Source organism: Acanthochromis polyacanthus, chromosome 24 (assembly GCF_021347895.1).
Source record: "Acanthochromis polyacanthus isolate Apoly-LR-REF ecotype Palm Island chromosome 24, KAUST_Apoly_ChrSc, whole genome shotgun sequence".
NCBI classification, from domain to species: domain Eukaryota; kingdom Metazoa; phylum Chordata; class Actinopteri; family Pomacentridae; genus Acanthochromis; species Acanthochromis polyacanthus.
Window position 1 is genome coordinate 6235066 of NC_067136.1, and position 19258 is coordinate 6254323.

Here is a 19258-nt window from a genome sequence, read left to right on the forward strand (position 1 = left end):
TTAAGTTGGCTGTTGATGCGTGTGACGTTGGGGAAGGAGCTGTCCTGATGCAAGATAGTGCTGATGGGGTGGAGCATCCAGTTTCTTACTTTTCAAAGAAGTTAAATAGACATCAGAAGTGGTACTCAACCATTGAGAATGAAGCACTAGCCTTGGTCCTCACCCTGGAGCACTTTGAAGTTTATGTAGGTGGTTCCAGTGTGCCCACGTTGGTTTATACGGAGCATAATCCTATTCAGTGTCTCTGGGAGGGAGTGTTATGTGCTTGGGGCACATAATTTTGTTGCACTTTATTTTTTGTCTAGTTTTACCTTTAGTATTTTCTTTAAGTATCTTTTTCTTCTGTTTGGAATATTTTTTCCTGATATTCTTGTGTTAAGTAATTAAGTATTTTTTAAATTTATTGATTAGCGCGGCTGCCCTTTAAGAGGCTGTTCTCAGCCCGTGCACTCTCTCTCCTCCTCACTGCAGCTGCATGGAGCTCGTCACACACTCAGTGTGCTCCTCGCCCTGATTATCTGGCCGCATGCCATTGGCCATCCCATGTTAGCCGGTTAGCCTTTTATTCTCCTCTTTCACTTTATTTCATTTGCCCAGGGGTGACCAGTAGTCCTGTTTTCATATTTCCTTTGATGGGTTTAGTTGGGGTTTTTCCCTTAGTTTGGACGTGGAAACCGCTCGTACGACAGCATAGCAGTTAGCTGGGGACTACGTCCTTTTGTTGAGTTTGGCTGGCGCTCCTGGGCCATCTTTCGTTTGTTACTTTGAGTTTTTTCCTGATTTTGGGGCACAAGTGGTAAGGGATCTTTGTTTTCTTTTGGATGGCGGACAAGATGGCGCCGCTGTGTTTGGCCTGCCACTTGCTCCTCTGTGCCCCGCTGTCTTATGGATTTGTAGTCGTGTCATCGGCTATTGCATATGACCGAGCAACGCTTCTGGAATTGCATTTTCCGTTTAATCATCTTATTAATGGACAATTCTACAAACCTCCGCCACCACTGCTGTCATCAATTCCTGCCTTCCTTAGTCGCCGTGTCTGCCCACTTCCAGGTAGTAAGCGCCGCAGGAGACGTTGTCTGAGAGGAGGGCTACATGTCAGGTTTCAGTCTTACATGGATTTACCTTGGATTAGGAGTGGTGAGCTGTGGCCTGCCTGCGCCGTCCCCAATGGAGCCCGTGAATGCTACCGCTGGCTTCGTCCTGTTGGCCCGGACACCGCCATCTCAGTTGGTGTTGGGTGGAGAAATCCTCGCACGGCCGCATCCTGGAAAACCTCTGCCCGATTACTCGTGCGACAGCGTTGTCTGCCGCCTCATCCACGCTCCGCATGGGGTTTTGCAATGACAGATCGATCAACAAGAAAATGTTTGTCTTCAACGATATCATCTCCTCCCACAATCTTGACTTCCTCTTCCTCATGGAAACGTGGCTGCCACCAGGTGATGTCAGTCTGTTCTCGCAGGTCCTCCCCTCCGGCTACCGGTTCCTAAACTCCCCGAGGCAAATGGGGAGGGCTGGGGGGATAGCCACCACATACAAACAGTCCTTGAAGTGCCGCCAACTGTCCACCAGGGGGTACTCCAGTTTTGAGCTCCAAGTATTTGTACTGACTCTGCCCTGTCCCATTCTGTGTGCTGTCACCTATCGGCCGCCGAAACTGAAAAAGGATTTCCTGAGTGAGTTTTCCGATTTTCTAGCGGAGTTTATGCCAAAGTTTGAAAACATTCTAATCTGTGGGGACTTTAACATCCCCATTTGCTGCCCCTCAGATGAGTTGGCCAATAACTTTAAATCTCTCTTAGACTCTCTGGATCTCACACAGTCTGTCTCTGGTCCCACTCATAGGTTAGGTCATACATTATCAATCAATCAATCAGAGTTTATTTCTATAGCACTTTTCATACAAAAGTAGCGCAAAGTGCTTAACAAGTTAAAAACAAACAATAAAAAACAATAAAAAGACAATGGCCCACATCCCTCCCAAACCCTGCCCCACAGCATACTTCCTAAGACACAGACATACACACACAGACAGTCACACAGCCATGCAAACACACACACACACACACACACACACACTTTAGTCAAAGAAATAATAGTGTCTGTTGGCTGAGAGCAGAAGCACCTGAAAGAGGAAACACCATCATTGAGAGCCGCCCGCACCTGGTGCAGCAGCAGGCCCCGTCAGGCCCAACAGGCCAGCTAGCTCCAGGACCATTAGGCCCAGGCCCTGCCAAAGCCCCAGATGCAGACGGCTCCCCACTGAGGAAACACTGGAGTCTAAAATAGACGTGTTAAAAATAACATGCAAAACTACAAATTGAAGAATAAAATAGCTACTAAAAGATAAAGAATAGTAAAATAGTAAATAAATAGTAAAATAAATGGTAAAATAGATAGTAAAATAAATACTAAAATAGTGAAATAATAAAATAGTATACAAAATAATAAAATAAAGTATAAATAAAAGCAAAACCAGGGAATAAACAGAATAAATCAAGGCATTAAGATAAAATAAAAGCATTACATAAAAGCCAGTTTAAAAAGGTGAGTCTAGAGCCTGCGTTTAAAAGTCTCTACGTTCTCTACAGCCCTCAGGTCCTCTGGCAGGCTGTTCCACAGGCGAGGGCCATAATGATGAAAAGCTGCCTCGCCATGTGTCACTGTATTCACCTTGGGAATTGTTAAAAGGCCAGTGCCAGAGGACCTGAGGGTCCGTGAGGGTTCATAAGGTAAAAGTAGATCAGATAAATATGAAGGCCCAAGACCATTAATACATTTAAAAACTGTTAGAATAATTTTAAAATCTACCCTGAAGCACACAGGGAGCCAATGCAGTGATTTTAAAACTGGTGTAATGTGGTCCCGCTTTCTGGTCTTCGTCAGGACTCGTGCAGCTGAGTTCTGCAATAATTGGAGGTGAGAGATAGTTTTCTTGGGAAGACCAGAAAGCAGAGAATTACAGTAGTCCATTCTACTGGAAATAAAAGCATGCATTAACATCTCTGTGTTTGCTAGAGAGAGAAATGGGCGGACTCTGGCTATATTCTTTAAATGGTAAAAACCTGTTTTAGTTACTTGTTTAAGATGAGGTATAAAATTAAGCTCAGAGTCAAAAATGACGCCCAGATTTTTTACAGAAACAGAGGGTTTAAAAGATAGCGAAGACAGTTTTCAGAAAAGTTTCTCTCTCTTGGCTTCAGGGCCGATAACTAAAACCTCAGTCTTGTCCTGGTTGAGCTGCAAGAAATTCTCTGCCATCCAAGATTTGATGTCTAAAATACAGTTAAAAAGGGCATCGACTGGCCCTGTGTCATCGGGAGACACGGCAATGTAAAGTTGAGTATCATCAGCGTAGCTGTGAAAACTGATTCCGTGTCTCCTGGTGACATCTCCAAGTGGGAGCATGTATAAGTTAAAAAGAATGGGACCTAAAATTGAGCCTTGAGGCACGCCATATTTCATTTTATGGACATCTGATGAGCATGTATCCAAACTTACCAGAAAACTTCTGTCAGAGAGATAGGAGTAAAACCATTTTAAAACAGTCCCAGAGAGGCCAACCAGGTGTTTAAGTCTAGATAAAAGAATTGGGTGATCTACTGTGTCAAAGGCTGCACTTAAGTCCAGTAGCACCAGAACAGAAAGTTTATGGGAGTCTAAATTACTCCTGAGGTCGTTAACAATTTTTAACAAAGCCGTCTCTGTGCTGTGGTTCGTCCTAAAACCTGACTGAAATTTTTCTAAAATATTGTGTCTTTTTAAAAAAGCATTCAGCTGAGTAAAAACTATTTTCTCTAAAACTTTGCTTAAAAATGGTAAGTTGGATACTGGTCTGTAATTATTAAAAATAGCAGGATCCAGATTCTTCAGAAGGGGCCTCACCACTGCCGTTTTAAAAGCAGCAGGGAAGACCCCTGTCTGAAGGGAGCAATTCATGATGTTTAAAAGCTCGTCTTCAAGATGCCCACAAAATGTCTTAAAAAATGAAGTGGGGATGGGATCTAAAAGACAGGTTGTTGAGTTCATTTGGGATAAAATTCTACCAAATGTGCTTGCATCAACCAGGTCAAAACTGTCCAGTGTTTCCTCAGTTAAAGACAGAGTCGCAGAAGCAGTAAAAGTAGAGGCAGTTTTAAGATTTGATAAAATGCTAGATCTAATGGACTCTGTCTTCCTTCCGAAGTGGAATGCAAATTCCTCACAGAGTGTGTTACTTATGAAGCCCTTATAATTATTGGAAGTGGGGTTGAGTAGTTTGTCGATGGTTGAGAAAAGAAATTTGGTATTGTTTTTGTGACTGGCAATCAGTTTTGAGAAGTAGTTGTTTCGGGCTTGCTTAAGTGCACTGTTGTATGTTTTTACTAGATCACGAAATATTTGATAATTTACTGTCAATTTGTTTTTCCTCCATTTTCTCTCCGCTGCTCTGCATTTCCTCTTCAGTGTTTTTGTTTCCTCAGTCCTCCATGGTGGTATGTTTTTTATATGTATCTGTTTTGTTACAAAGGGAGCAGCTGAGTCGAGGCTTGACTTGAGTTTACAGTTAAAATAGTCAACAATAAAATCGCAGGGAGCTGGTAGAAAAGCAGGAGGATAGTTCTCTAAAATGTCTAAAAAATCTGCAGCCACTACAGAAGTCAAATAGCGCTTCCTCACAGTTCTCACAGGGGTCTCCTGTTGGATAAAACCAGTGACTCCAAAAAACACACAGAAATGGTCGGACACAGCCAAGTCAACAACAGAGGACACACTGATGGACAGAGGACCGTGACTAATGACCAGGTCCAGAGTGTGTCCCCTGTTGTGAGTCGGCTGTGTGACGTGTTGTCTAAAATCCAAGCAATTAAGAACATCAATAAAATCTTTAGACATAGGATCAGACAGCTTATCTACATGTAAGTTAAAATCACCAGTAATAATGATCCTGTCATACGTGCTGTGAATTATTGTTAAAAACTCAGAGAATTCATTGTTAAAAGCAGCACATTGTTTTGGTGGTCTGTATATTGTGATGCATAAAATTGAGGGATTGTTAAAAGTAAAGGCATGGTATTCGAAAGTGGTGTACTGATCAAATAAAATTTCTTTAACTGAGAATAAACCAGAAATGATTGATGCAGTGCCACCACCTCTCCTACCATGCCTTAATGAAAACACAGAGTTAAAATTTGGTGGGGAGGCCTCTGCGAGAACTGCTGATGCATCTGCCCCCAGCCAAGTTTCAGTTAAAAACAAGAAGTCAACATGGTTATCTAAAATCAAATCGTTAATAATAAAAGTTTTACCGGAAAGAGGGCGTGAATTTAAAAGTGCCATGTTTATGGTTACTGCTGTCTTTTGATCTGTGATGGGTGGTGGGAAGGCGAGATTGTCCTTGTTTATAGTTCTGATGCTGCGACAACTGGGTCTGATACTATTTCTGTTTGTGATGATGACGGGAATCGATGAGTAGAGAGGGTCAGCGGTGAGACTGCAGGTGGAGCCGGTTGTGTTGTGAGTGGTGGTGACAGTACCTGGGTCGTGTGGCATCAGGAGTCAGGAACGTGAAGAAGAAGGTGGTAGTGACGTGACTGATAATGATCCGAGCTGAACAGGTGGATGGTGATTGACCATGTGGTTATTGAGGGAGAAGTGAATGTTGGAGTAGAGCAGCCAGGCGTCACGGGGATTCAAGTGGAGGCCATCCTGTTTAAAAGCGTCCCTGCGCTCCCATAAAAGATTAAAATTGTCAATAAAAAACACACCGTGCTGGCGACAGGCGGTGGAGAGCCAGGTGTGGAGGCTCAGGAGCCTGGAGGAGCGGCCGATCCCGCGGCCGACAGTCGGCACAGGACCAGAGATGAAAGGTAGTACATCAAATTGTTTTAGGGCCTGAAAGAGCCGGGTGAAATCATTTTTAAGCATTTCTGATTGTCGTTTCTTTGTGTCGTTTGCGCCCACGTGAACGACCACCGCTTTGACAGAGGGGTGTGCCTCCAGTACTTCGTGGACCTTGGTGGCGATGTCATTCACTGTGGCAGCGGGGTAGCACAGCGTGGTGGAGAGGCGAGACCTCACATGTCTGACGGTGAAGTCTCCGATGATCACCCGACGATGTGGACTCCTGATGGCATCTGGTGGCCTTTCGGCGGTGGCATTTACCGGAGCGGGCTGAGTGGCCGTCCCAAGGTCTGGTAAAGTTTCTCCTGGGTTCCTGCTCCTGGGAACCAGAGGGCAGGATGGACCAAACGCAGTCGGGTTTGGCCGCGGGGTGAACACAAAAGCTGCTGGTTTTCGTAGAGTAGAGTGAGCCGCTGCCGAAACTGTGCTCCGGTGCAGTGCCGAGGGGGGAGCAGACCGTCTTCGCCCGGGCGGCCGCAGCGAGTCACGAGACAATGGTGGGAATTCCTCTTCATCCAGGACCGCAAACCTGTTTGACAGGCAGATATCCTGGGCTGGTGGAGGAGGACAGGGTGGTGAGAGCCTCAGTGATCCGCCACGGCGGTGAGCTGGGCGCCATGGGGCCGGCTGCCCCGGAGTAGAGCACCGGAGAGACTTGGGCTTGGCTCCAAGAGGTGCCCACTGGTCCCCGGTGGGCGAGCCGGTCCATGGCACGGTGTCGTCCAGGGGTCCTCCTCTGGCTCCAGCAGCGCTGGATCCCTGCGCTAGCATGGAGTCAATGAGGCGCTCATCTTCCCCGATCTGATGGAGAAGGGAGACCCTGGTTTCCAGTTCGGCGACTTTTTGACTGAGCCGAAAACAGCCATCGCAGGGGCCAGGTGGAGAGGTGAGTGGTGGCATGCTCCGTTGTCAGGAGGAAGCTTGTTTTGCTTTTGCTAGCGAAAAGTAAGCTCTACGGCTAGTGCTAGCTGGGCCCAACGACGGCTAATGCTAGCCAAGTTGACAGAACCGTCTTTCCTTCTCCGTGCAAACAGTGTAACAGAGGCTTAGGATGTTAATAATAAAAGTTTTACTGGAAAGTAAAAGCTTAGAAGACCACTCTACGGCCTCAAACAGTTTCTCCAGATGATGCAGAGACTTGAGGCCAGTCTCTGGGCATACCACGCCTGGAGCTCCAGTCAGAGTTTGAAGCCTCCTTCAACACAGCTCACTTGTTGTACATTAGACCTAATGATTTCTCGGGAGATAATAGTGTCAATCTGTGAGTTGTAAGCTCTCCTCATCACTGATCACTGTCTTATACAGTTTGGCATCTGCGCTGTTCCACCTGCGCCCACACCTACTGCCCCCCAACGTCGCCGCATCTTTACCTCATCTGTAGTAAAGGATTTTTCGGTTGCCTTCTCTGCATTTGACCTTTGCTCTGTGCCTGAACTGACATCTCCTTTTTGTCCAGACCGTTTCCTTTCCGCCTTCCACTCCACCTGCTCCCAGATCCTGGACTCTGTAGCACCTTTTAAAGCTGTATCTACTAGAACTACTTCTGTCCCATGGCTCAATGAAACAACTCAAGCCCTGAAGCTTCAGTGTAGACAAGCGGAGCGTAAATGGAAGAAGGACAGGTTACAGGTGTCACTGGACATTTTTAGAGACAGTCTCGCCACTTTTCAGAGAGCAATAGGGGATGCTAAAGGGCAGTACCTTTCCAACCTCATCAGCAATAATAGCCACCGCCCTGGAGTACTGTTCAAAACCATTAACTCTGTAATCAATCCTGTGTCTGTTGTTCTGAATGATGTTTCTGTGCAAACCTGCAATGCTTTTAAGCAATACTTTTTGGACGAATTTTTGTCTATTAGGCAAGCTATCACACGTGTTCCTACAGCTTTTACATCCACTCCTGCTGCACAATGTGTGTTTGAGAATTTTGAACCTGTCACTCTTGTGGACCTCAAAAAAAGCTGTCCAGGAGTTGAAGTCTACTACCTGTGCGCCAGACGCTGTCCCTGCTCGGATTACAAAGGAGGCCGTTGACATCTTAGGCCCATGTCTCGTTTCCTTCATAAACAGCTGTTTTAGTTTGGGCACTGTGCCAGCTGCTCTCAAGCACGCCATTGTTAAACCGCTGCTTTAAAAAAAACAGCCTGGATCCCTCCCTTTTGTCTAATTTCTCACCTGGCTTTTTTTGTCCAAACTGATGGAGAAGCTTGTTTTTTCACAGCTTCTGTCTCACCTTAATTCTAATGGTATTGTGTACAAATTTCAATCAGGCTTCAGGTCGAGACATAGCACCGAGTCTGCACTGTTGAGGGTCCACAATGACATCTTGGCAGCTCTGGACAACAAAAGTTCTGTCGTCTTGGTGTTGCTAGATCGAACCGCTGCCTTTGATCCTGTCGATCATACCATCCTCATTTCCCGACTTCAACACACTGTAGCCTGCAGGGTTCAGTTCTCAGCTGGTTCTCCTGTTATATATATATATATATATATATATATATATATATACATATATACACACACGTGGACAAAATAGTTTGAACCCCTCGGTTAATGAAAGAAAAACTCACAATGGTCACAGAAATAATTTGAATCGGACAAAAGTAATAATAAATAAACATTCTATGAAAATGAACAGAATTACTTTAAAAATAAACTCATCAAACAGACCTGGACAAAAATGAGGGTCCACTGAGAAAATACTGAAAATAATGTGACCATAAGGACATGTTAAATCAAGGTGTGTCCTCTAATCAGCATCACAGTGTCTACAAACCTGTAATCTGTTTCTGGGCTTACAGTAGTCACTGTGCTGTTTGCTGACATGGTGTGTACCACACTAGACATGGACCAGAGGAAGACAAGGACAGAGCTGTCTCTGGAGATTAGAAAGAACATTATAGAGCAGCATGTTAAAGGTAAAGGCTGTAAGAGCATCTCCAAGCAGCTTGATGTTCCTGTGACTACAGTTATTATTCAGAAATGTAAGATCCATGGGACTGTAGCCAACCTCCCTGGAGGTGGCTGCAGGAGGAAAACTGATGACAGATGGAAGAGACGGATAACAGGAATGGTAAGAAAAGAGCCAAGAACAACCTCTAAAGACATTAAAGGTGAACTCCACAGTGAAGGTACATCAGTGTCAGATCCACCATCCATCATTGTTTGAGCCAAAGAAAACAAATCCTAAAAAGCCAGACTGGAATTCTTCAAACTGCATGTTGACACAAAGCTTCTGGGAGAATGTCCTATGGACAGACGAGACAAAACTGGAACTTTACGACACATCAGCTCTGTGTTCACAGACGTTAAAATGAAGCATATGAAGAAAAGAACAGTGTCCCTGCTGTGGAACATGGAGGATCTGTTCTGTTCTGGAGCTATGAAGAAAAGAACAGTGTCCCTGCTGTGGAACATGGAGGATCTGTTCTGTTCTGGAGCTGCTTTGCTGCATCTGGAACAGGGAGTCTGAATCTGTGCAGGAACAATGAAATCTGATGACTATCAAGGTATTCTAGAGAGAAATGTGCTGCCCAGTGTCAGAAAGCTTGGTCTCAGTCACAGGTCATGGGTCTGTAACAGGATAATGAGCCAAAACATACAGCTAAAAACAGACAAGAAAGGCTCAGAGGAAACATTGGACTTTTCTGAAGAGTCCTTCTATGAGCCCAGATCTAAATCCTACTGAACATCTGTGGAAGGAGCTGAAACATCTGGAGAAGGAACCCTTCAAAGCTGAGACACCTGGAGCATCTGCTGATGAGGAGTGGACCAAAATACCTGCTGAGAGGAGCAGAAGTCTCACTGACAGTTACAGGAATGGTTTGATTGCAGTGATCGCCTCAGAAGGTTGAGCAACAAAATACTAAGTTAAGGGGACCATCATTTTAGTCCAGGTCTGTTTCATGAGTTTATTTTTTAAATAATTCTGTTAAACCACAGTTAAAAGCAACGTATGATTTTCATTGGTTAATTTTCATAGAATTTTTATTTATTACTTTTGTCAGATTCAAATTATTTCTGTGACCGTTGTGGGTTTTTCTTTCATTAACTGAGGGGTACCAACAGTTTTATCCACATGTGTAGCTGCTGGTCATGTTAGCAACAATCACACCCACAAATTCAAAACCATCCCCAAACCTGTTGTTACGGTAAAGTCTTTTCTCCAAAAAGGAGAAGAGACCAAGTTTCTAAGACGTGTGTTTACAGAACAACCTCTGAATAAATGAACATTATAACTCACCTCTAGAGGAGCAGACCAGAGAACAGATGATCAGAAAGCATAACACCCGTGTTCCTGCTGCCATTTGACCGTCTTCTTCCTCTTCTTCTTCTTCTTCTTCTTCTTTTTCTTTTTCCTCTGAGCAACACTTCTATCGGGAACTATATCCAACAAAGAAATGAAAGTTTAATCAGAAACTACACATTAATGTCGTTTACCGATTGTTATTTTTCGGAAGGAAGCCGTGAGCTGCAGCATCAGCGTAGAGAAACAGGAAAACATGGCACTGATCGAAAAAGACGTCAACCTCAACAACGACGATCTGCAGGGTGGAGCTTCATTTCCAAACCATTATCCAAATCATTACTCGCTGAAATAAATCATTATTTTCCGTCATTGAAACACCTAACAAACAAAAAATCAATAGAAGTATGGAATATTTATGAAGAACTGTTTTGTTAAAGAGATGCCTCTTTTTTTTAAAAGTTATGCAATTGTCAGAATTCTTTTAGTTTTGTTTATTTTTTTGGTTTGCTTTTTTCCCTTGATTATTGTTCTTTTTTTTCTTCTCTCATTCTTTATTTGAATGTTTTATTGTAACAAATGTCTGAAAGTTATCGGAATGAACTGTCTGTATATGCTGTAAATATAAATCTCACTGTAAATATGTACAATACACAATAAAAAAAAAGCTTCATTTCTGTAGTTCTGGTAAATCACGTGACTTCAGACTTTCACAGGAACAGGAGGACATTCATCATTTGTCTTTTTAGATCTAGAGGACACACTGATGATTCCTCCTATTTGACTGGTTACATGAGATGTGCTGATTATTGACTGACTGATAAACCAAACGCTGCTAGTTTTATCATCAACATGCTCAGAGAACAAAAAGGAGAAAAGACCAAGTTTCTAAAATGTGTTTTTAGAAAGCAACCTCCTGAATATTAGATCTGAACGTATGAACATGTTTAACTCACCTTCAGAGGAACAGACCAGGAAACAGACGATCAGAGAGAATGACGCAGATGTTCAAGCAGACATTTGATCGTCTTCTTCTTCTCGTGATCAGCACCTGGACTGGGAAAAATATCAAAGAAAGTTTTAAGTTTCAACAGTATACAGACGTTTACTGAAAATTAAGCCGTGATGTGCAGCGAAGTCAAGAAGCAGAGAATAAAGTCGCCGATAGAAAGACGTGACGCAGCGCTGACTGGAGGTGGAGCTTCATTTCTGTATTTCTGTTAAATCACGTGACTTCAGACTGACGTAAAAACATCCTACAGCTGCCCCTATAGTAGCTCCTGTTCCCTGTATTACTCCTATAACTCAGACAGAATACTTGGTCATAACTGTGAGCGTCTGCAGTGAAACTAATCATGTCAGTAATTTCAGCCTCCTGGTTCTCGGTCCTTGAGACCCGGATCTGAACTAAGAAGCAGCTTCAGGACATCCACACTTTCTCTCTGTAAGTCACTTTGAACAAAACTGAAGCTCCCGTCAGACTCACCTGAAGCTGTTTATCTGCTTCATCTGTCACCTCAGACTTCCTGCTTGTTCATGTTTAAGGAATTCAAGGAGTCACGTGACCAAATGGACCAATCAGTTCCTCCTTCAGTCAGCAGGATGTTTCTATGGAGAACAAATCATATGTTAATGCATTTATTTAACTGATCAGTGCAGCTTCTTATTGATAACTGATAGCTGCACATTAAAACAGTTAAACTAACTGTAAACTTCATATATTTAAACATGATGTTGTGTTGAAGTGTCTTCAGGTCTGACTCTGTCTCATAACGCAGGAAATCACTTTAATTTATGGACAAATCAAAGATAAATTCATGTTACTGATTGAATATTCCCTGTAATAAATGTAGGTAGATGTAGATATAACTATATCTGTGTATTTATCTACACCTGCTTTTCTGCTCATCCTGATGTCACTGTATGTGATGTCATCTCCTCCAGCTTCTCCTCCATCATCTGAAATCAACCAAAGAGACAGAATTTAATCTGTAAGTAACTTAAAGAATACTTAATGAAGAGAAAACTGCTGAACATGAGTAAACAAAACATTTCAGTCATTAGAACTGTTCCAAAGCAAACAGCTCCCTCTGCTGGCCACAGAAACACACCTGGAGAACAGAGACAGGTAACAGGATGCAGACTGGTTTATAGTTAATCATCTGTGTTCTGATCAACAAGGAAATGATGCCAATAAAACAGTAAATGTGTTTGTTCATGAAGAAAACAGTGGTTTGTTAAACTCAGAGTAAAGTTTCTACCTGATGTTCCATCTGTGAAGGACCTGAGAAATGTCTGCTGGCAGGAAAGGGACTTTAAATGTCAGATCAGAAGAGAAATAACAGAATTATCTTGTTTAAAGCTCAGATTCTAGTAAAGCTGCAGTTATGTTGACATTTTTATGTCTATTAACCAAACTAGAACTTTCTAAGCAAATACTTTCTGAGGCTGATTCTGGACTTCATTTGATGGTGATGAATCAGAACATGATTTATATTGTTACATTATTTAAAATAAAAGCTTGAACCTCCTCCTGTCTGAGTGAGAGAGGAAGAACAAACAGAGAGGAAGAGGGCGGGCTTTACATGGAGTCACATTAGAATAAAAACCATCCCTCAGACAGCTCAGTAGCACAATGGAGGAAACGTCTGTACGATGTCTGCTCTGTAAGTAGAGAATCTGTTTGATTTTACTGATGATGGAGGAGGAAACATGAAAGGTCTGCAGAGGAACTTTAAGCATTAACAAGGAAAGTGGACACAAAGAAACAGACTGGGATGAACTTAGAGCCATAAAATGTGTCTGCTTTATACTTTTACTGCTTCATACATCCAGTAGCTGAAGACCAGTTTCTAATCTCACTTTTTAAAGCAGACTTGTAGAAATTCAGTGTTCAGTCAGGTGCTATATTTACTATTAGAAGATTGTTCTGATCTATAGATGACTGCAAAGTAGCACATGGGTCAACTTTAGGATGTTCCTGTCAGGGCTCCCTCCTCACCCCCGTCCTTCCCACCTGACATCCCTAAATACCCCTTTTCCCATCTGCTTCTCTCCCCCTCTCCTGTTCCTCTGCCCTGCCTGTCTCCCATCTGCTCCCCTGCCCTGTCTCTTCCTTTACAGCTCGGTGCCTGAGTGGAGTCTAGCTTCTCCAGCTGACTCCACTCAGGCAATCAACCTCCTCCACGGCTCCCGGGCAGCTGACAATCATCATGCTAACGACTCACCTCCACAATAAGTACCGGCTCAGCCTTCCACTCCCTGCCAGAGTATTAAACAAGAACCACGCAGTTCGGTTTGCTCTCTAGCCCTCTACACGATCTGTTTTTGAGTTCCTGCCATAATTTCTAACTTTGTTTTCTCCTGCTTCTGTTCAGTTCAGCTGCCCGGGATCCCCCCGCCATCCTCCTTCCCCTCCGGCTCTCCCGACAAGTCCTCACCGGTTTCTCTTGCCTGGACCCCCACTCCTGCCTGGACCCCCACTCCTGCCTGGAACCCCCCACTCCTGCCCGGAACCCCCCGCTCCTACACCCTGGTTTTCCCCCACCTAGCCACCATTTTCACCCCCAAACAATAAACCACTTGCATTCAGCAAGCCCTGGTAGTGTGGCTTTCTGCTCGGGTCCGCCTGCTCAGTCCGTGACAGTTCCTTTGTAATCAGTCCATGATCAGAGTGATCAGGAGGCTCTGAGGTTTCTCTGTCCACAGTTATGTTGACGACACTCAGCTCTATGTGTCTGCAGACAAGCCCAGACTGACTGAGCGAGTGTTAAACTGGATTTTAGATAGAAAGGCCTGAATGGAACACATCAGTTTACTGCTGGAAGTTTGGATCAGAGAGGAACTGAGAACTCACTCATTATTATTCATTATAACGGGAGAGACGACATCAGCTATAATAATAATAAATAAATAATTTCTGCAGAGATTCGTAAGTCTTAGAGTCTGACGTGTTCCATCTTGGCATCTTTGCCCAGGTTTTTAATGTCCGGCCAGCAGGCAGATGGGTCCCCCCTATATAGAGCCGGGTTCTGCTCGAGGTTTCTTCCCTGTTAAAAGGGTGTTTTCCTGCCACTGTCTCCTTTGGGCTGCTCTGGGGGTCAGGCATATGGGTTCTGTAAAGCGTCTTGAGACGATTTGACTGTAATTGACGCTATATAAATAAAATTGAATTGAATTGAATTAATGCACTGCACAAGACGAGGCATACATCCAAAGAGGGAAGGGGAAACAAACAAAACAGCAACAACAAAAACAAAAAAGAAACACAAATCACAGAAGAGACAGCAGACAGGATGTGGATGAAAAATGCCAGACTCAGTATTTTGACTGTTATTTTTGTAATACTGTAATTATTATTATATATTGAATATAATATTGTTCCTGACTTCTCAAACCACCTGCAGTTATAAAACAACTACCACTGATGCTACCAGTGCTATTATATCTGTACCACAATCTCCCATTCTGTTTTTGAACATTTTTTCTGTTGGTTTATGGTGTGATTTATTATCATTACTATTACTATTATCATTATTATTATTATTATTATTATTAATATTATTATTATTACTCTACCACTATTGCTATTATTACTGGTATTATCACTATTATTAATATTGTCATATTATACTAGTATTACGATTATTATTGTAGTTACTAGATTATATACTTATTTTCCCCTCAATGTCTGCTGGTTACTATCACACATGAAATAACCCCATCAGCATTGTTGTTGTTGTTATCACATCATTACAATTTATATAATTTCATCTATTATGTATGTTAATTGGTTACTCTAAATTGTCCGTAGGTGTGAATGTGAGTGTGATTGTGTGTCTGTATATGTAGCCCTGTGACAGACTGGTGACCTGTCCAGGGTGTCCCCTGCATCAGGCTTCCTTTGTATGTTCTGCCAAAAGCACTCTTGTGAAGACATCCATCCTCCCCATGTTTGACTACAGCGATGTCATCTATAGAATGGCCCCTAAGTGGCCCTTAACAGACTTAATGTCCTTCATCACTCAGCCACCCGTCTGCTCCTTTCTCCACCCACCATAGTGACCTTTACTAACTGGTGAGTTGGTCCTCCCTTTACACCAGGAGACTCCAACACTATCTTTTACTCATCTGCAAGACCCTATCAGGCAAGAACTCACGGAACAGTGTATATGTGATTAATTAATTCCACTTGCTGCAGTTTAATTCTATTTATTGTTATTGGCTCAGTAGCGCCCTCTCTGGAGCTCTAGTATGCAGCTTGTTGTTCACTTGTTTTTTTTTATGAGTACACGTGCAATGTGATCTATCCAGATGTTGATTACAGTGTGTTCACATGTACTTAATGTTTTTATGTGTTTGGAGATGTGATTGGGGAGTGTGGGACTCTCTGGGAGCTGACTATGTAGTGAGCATTGGCCTGATGAGCGTGCTCCTTTCTTTAGTGGGTCGAGACGACCATGCCTGCTGACCAGTGGTTTCTTTATTTCCCGGCATTAAACGGCACAAAGAGGACAATATCGGCCTTCTGACTCCTTTATTAAACATAACACAACACAGAGTGGAGGGGTTTGAACCAGCCAGTGACAGAGTGCTACTGTGCATGGTTACACTCAGTACCTCTCCAACCTTCTACATCCCTCCCACAACAACTACCACCTGAGGTCCAGTGATCTCACAACACTCTCTGTCCTCAAGGTTTGCATTGTCCAGAATTCCTTTAGCTTTGCTACAACGATTGATTGGAATTCCCTCTAAAAATCTCTCAAACTGCCATTCCATCACCATACGTGTTTAAGCAGAAGCTGCAGCAGATGCTGGCTGACCGTGGCACATGCTGACTGTTTGCACTGAACTGCTAACATTAATCTAGATTGTTTAAACACTTGTGTGTCCTTTTTTGTAGCTCTGTTGTTTATTATCTTCCTGCTGTGAGCTCTTCCAAGTTCATTGTTGTAAATGTAGCAGTACTACGTTATGATTTATTGCTCTCGTTATCAATAATTGGGGCACCACCCTAGATTTCTAGGGAAAAAATTAATATTAATAAAAAAATTAATATTCATAAAAATTTTGATCAATCTCATATCAAAAAGTCTTGAATCCTCGGTTAAATTGACCACATTCTACACAAAGAAACACAAGACTGTAATTTGGTCTATAATGAGGTATTTATTAACTATTCTATGAAAATAATTACAAGTGAACTATATACAATGTAGATATGGTGTGTGTGTGTGCGTGCATGTGTGGAATGTGGGAGTGTGTGTGTGGTGTGTGCATGTGTGAGAGATGTGGAAGTAGGTGTGAGAGAGAAGGAAATATGGTGAGGATTAGCCAGAGCTAACCTGACGAGGTAACCGGTAATTTGGATTAAGAATTCTAATGATTTGTAAAAGAATAAATTGATTAAATGAATTAATTGACCAAGCGGTTAGTACATCACCCATAGAATGGAATCAGAGCAAACTCAGCTGGAGTTACTGAAGTGAACCGTCATGGGGCTGGGACGTGCGAGGCCTTCAGATTATGCACACGGTCTGGACCGGCAGGTTCGGAACGGTGTGTCGTCGTCGTTGTGGCCGCCTGGATGTCCTGCCGCAGGTTGATCGGTTCTATGCAAAGACCTGGTCCAACAGGTCTCCGTAGTTCTCAGCTGAGTGCTTAAAAATGATGGTTCTCAGGCTTTAGCCAAGAAAAATGGGTGTTGATGAAAAACGGTCGAAATTAAGAAAAATAAATGCTGGTTCTGAATCTGTTCTTCAGATTAAAACGAATAACGAGCAAAATGTCTCCTTAAGTTACAAAAATGTTAAAAGATAAATAGTTAACAAAGTTAGATGGTGAGGGAATTTCAAAGATAGGAAAAACGCGCTTTAGGTAAGAAAATAATGGGAATCTCTGTTATGGATTCCCCAGGTAGTAAAAAGAGTAAGAGAGTGCTGATGTGGGCTACGGCTGACTTTATCTGTGGGTCCAGCTAAGGGGAGGACCTGGGCGGAGAGAGAGAACTTTTAGGCGCGAGTCTGGTGGAATTTGGAATCTCTTTGTTCTTACAGAGTAGAGAAGAAAGAGGAATCCAGAATGGATTAAAACATGATATTAAACGCGCAAAACACGATCTGTCTATCCCACCATATTCAGTTGTGTGAAAGTGAAATGTGTAGATTAATACATATGTTCATATGATGTGAATCATTTCATTCATAACTATATGTTTATGTTTATGACATTAAAAATATGTATCACAGTGAGAATATAACAAGTCAGAGATTTGGTAACAGGTAAATACAATGGTCATCATTCAACCTAAATGGAGAGGAAATTCAGAGATTAATAAGGGAATTCATTCCAAAATCATAGTATCCTGGGGAAGAAATGATTAAACATCACAAATTAATAAATCGACTTCTATCAGACATGCAAATATGATCTTCAAATATGTCATAGATGAAACACTGTGAGTAACTGTGGTAAATCTGGAAAAACCAAATGCATATAGAAATATTAATTTGGCAAGTGTTTTTGTTTCAGTTCAGTTCCAGTCTCTTTGTTTCAGTCAAAGAGAGAGAGAGGGTGACTCCAGCCTTCTGCCATAAAGTTTTACGACTTGTTATCTGATCTGTGGAATGCAGAGACGTCTCCGACTGAGGGTCTCCTAAAGCTGAAAAGGGATTTTAGCATGAAAGTTCATTAAACAAACGTCCATAGCATATAATTGAAAGTCATTGTCTTTTAAAAAGAAGAAGTTATTCCAGGGGTTTAAATGTTCACAGGAGTTCCATCCTTCTGTGAATGAAAACCTACAGAAATACAAATGTCTCAATCCTCCTATAGAGATGGGTGTTGGTCAGTGCTGGAGGGAGGGAGAGCTTATCTGAGTTTTGATCAGCTCAGGAATTCCAGAGCCTTTGCAGTCTTGCTACATATTCCCCCACTTTGGAGCGATGTTCGTTGTATCAGACGAACTTCGGTCCAACATCAAGGTCATCCGTGGTCGTCAGGAACACAGGATCAAACTCAGATGCTGCTCTGATTCAGGGCTGATGTTTATTAGTATCAGGAACAGGAATCCTAAGGGTTAGTGGGTTAGCTTCTGAAACAGCTTTATTACTGACTAGTAAGGTAAAGTAAAAGAATCAAGATTCTAATAAAGAGTAGATAAGGCCTATGGGCTTAGAGAATAAAAATGAAACAAAATAAGGTAAATTAAAACAAACCTGAAGCTATATATGTCACTTCTGAAAATGTAAATCCTTACAGAAGTGTTAGATGATGGTTAAGTTATTTAACCGTATATGAGGTGTAATTGTCAGTAGTTATGAATCCAAGGTGTTCTGTTAGAGTGAGAAGATATATGTATGATTTACCTAAAGCTGGTGTCTTGAAACGTGTCAGACAGAAGTATATTTATCTACTGGGTGAGCAGACAACTTGGAAAACAGAGTTATGAATTCACGGTACTGGCAGTGATAAGAGACGCGAATCTTATGTTAACGAGAATCAAAACAGAGGCTGCAGTCAGTTGTGCACTTGATACGATGGGTTTAACCCCCACTTGTGCCTATGGAGTTTAACGAGGGTGCTAATAAAGATATTAAAGGGTGAACTTGACTGAAGACAAGACACCTGTGGTTGAGAGGACCTCAAGTGATTTTTCACTGAGTCTAAAAGGAAGGACAACAGCTCTGTTTATGTTAGTTTTAGTAAACTGTCTTGGTTTGTTGTGATTATATTATTTAATTTGGTAATTTCCTGACAATTGGATTGTATGGTTGTTTATTTGTTAAAGTTAGGCATATGATTGTAAAGTTATTTATTTCCTTTTATCTCTAATTCTACAGTTGAATTTGTAAACTTAGAAATTTATTTCTTTGCCTGTTAATTTTACAATTGGATTTGTAAATTAAGTTATTTATTTTTCTCTGTTAATTCTACAATTGGCTTGTAAAATTAAGTTATTTAATTTTGTTCTATTCTACACCTGTTGTTTTTCTCTAGGACGTTTAGTTTTTCCTAATTATTTATTTAGTTCTGGTATGAGATCTGACTGATTTATTGCTTCCCATGCAGTCTTTATGAAGTTTCGGTACGATTTTTATGTATTCATTCAAAGTGGACGGGTTTTTG

General features: G+C 42.2%; 2 protein-coding genes across 5 annotated transcripts in view; one reads left to right on the forward strand and one right to left on the reverse strand.

The window, feature by feature from the left end:
* Positions 1-19258, forward strand: part of LOC127532703 (sialoadhesin-like) — a 258353-nt gene that overhangs the window by 77662 nt on the left and 161433 nt on the right. The gene's annotated exons all lie outside the window — the stretch shown is intronic.
* The window catches only part of LOC127532705 (coxsackievirus and adenovirus receptor-like), a 183600-nt gene that overhangs the window by 17775 nt on the left and 146567 nt on the right, over positions 1-19258 (reverse strand). Inside the window, exons 1-3 of one of the 4 annotated variants that reach the window (XM_051944743.1) lie at positions 11616-11691; positions 11086-11185; positions 10127-10266 (exon numbers count right to left, since the gene is read on the reverse strand). In XM_051944743.1, coding sequence (XP_051800703.1) covers positions 10127-10190 — 64 coding nt within the window. In that variant the 5' untranslated portion in view covers positions 10191-10266; positions 11086-11185; positions 11616-11691. Of the gene's footprint in view, positions 1-10126; positions 10267-11085; positions 11186-11615; positions 11692-19258 lie in introns of those variants that run through there. The other 3 variants (XM_051944745.1, XM_051944744.1, XM_051944746.1) reach the window with 3 other exon arrangements.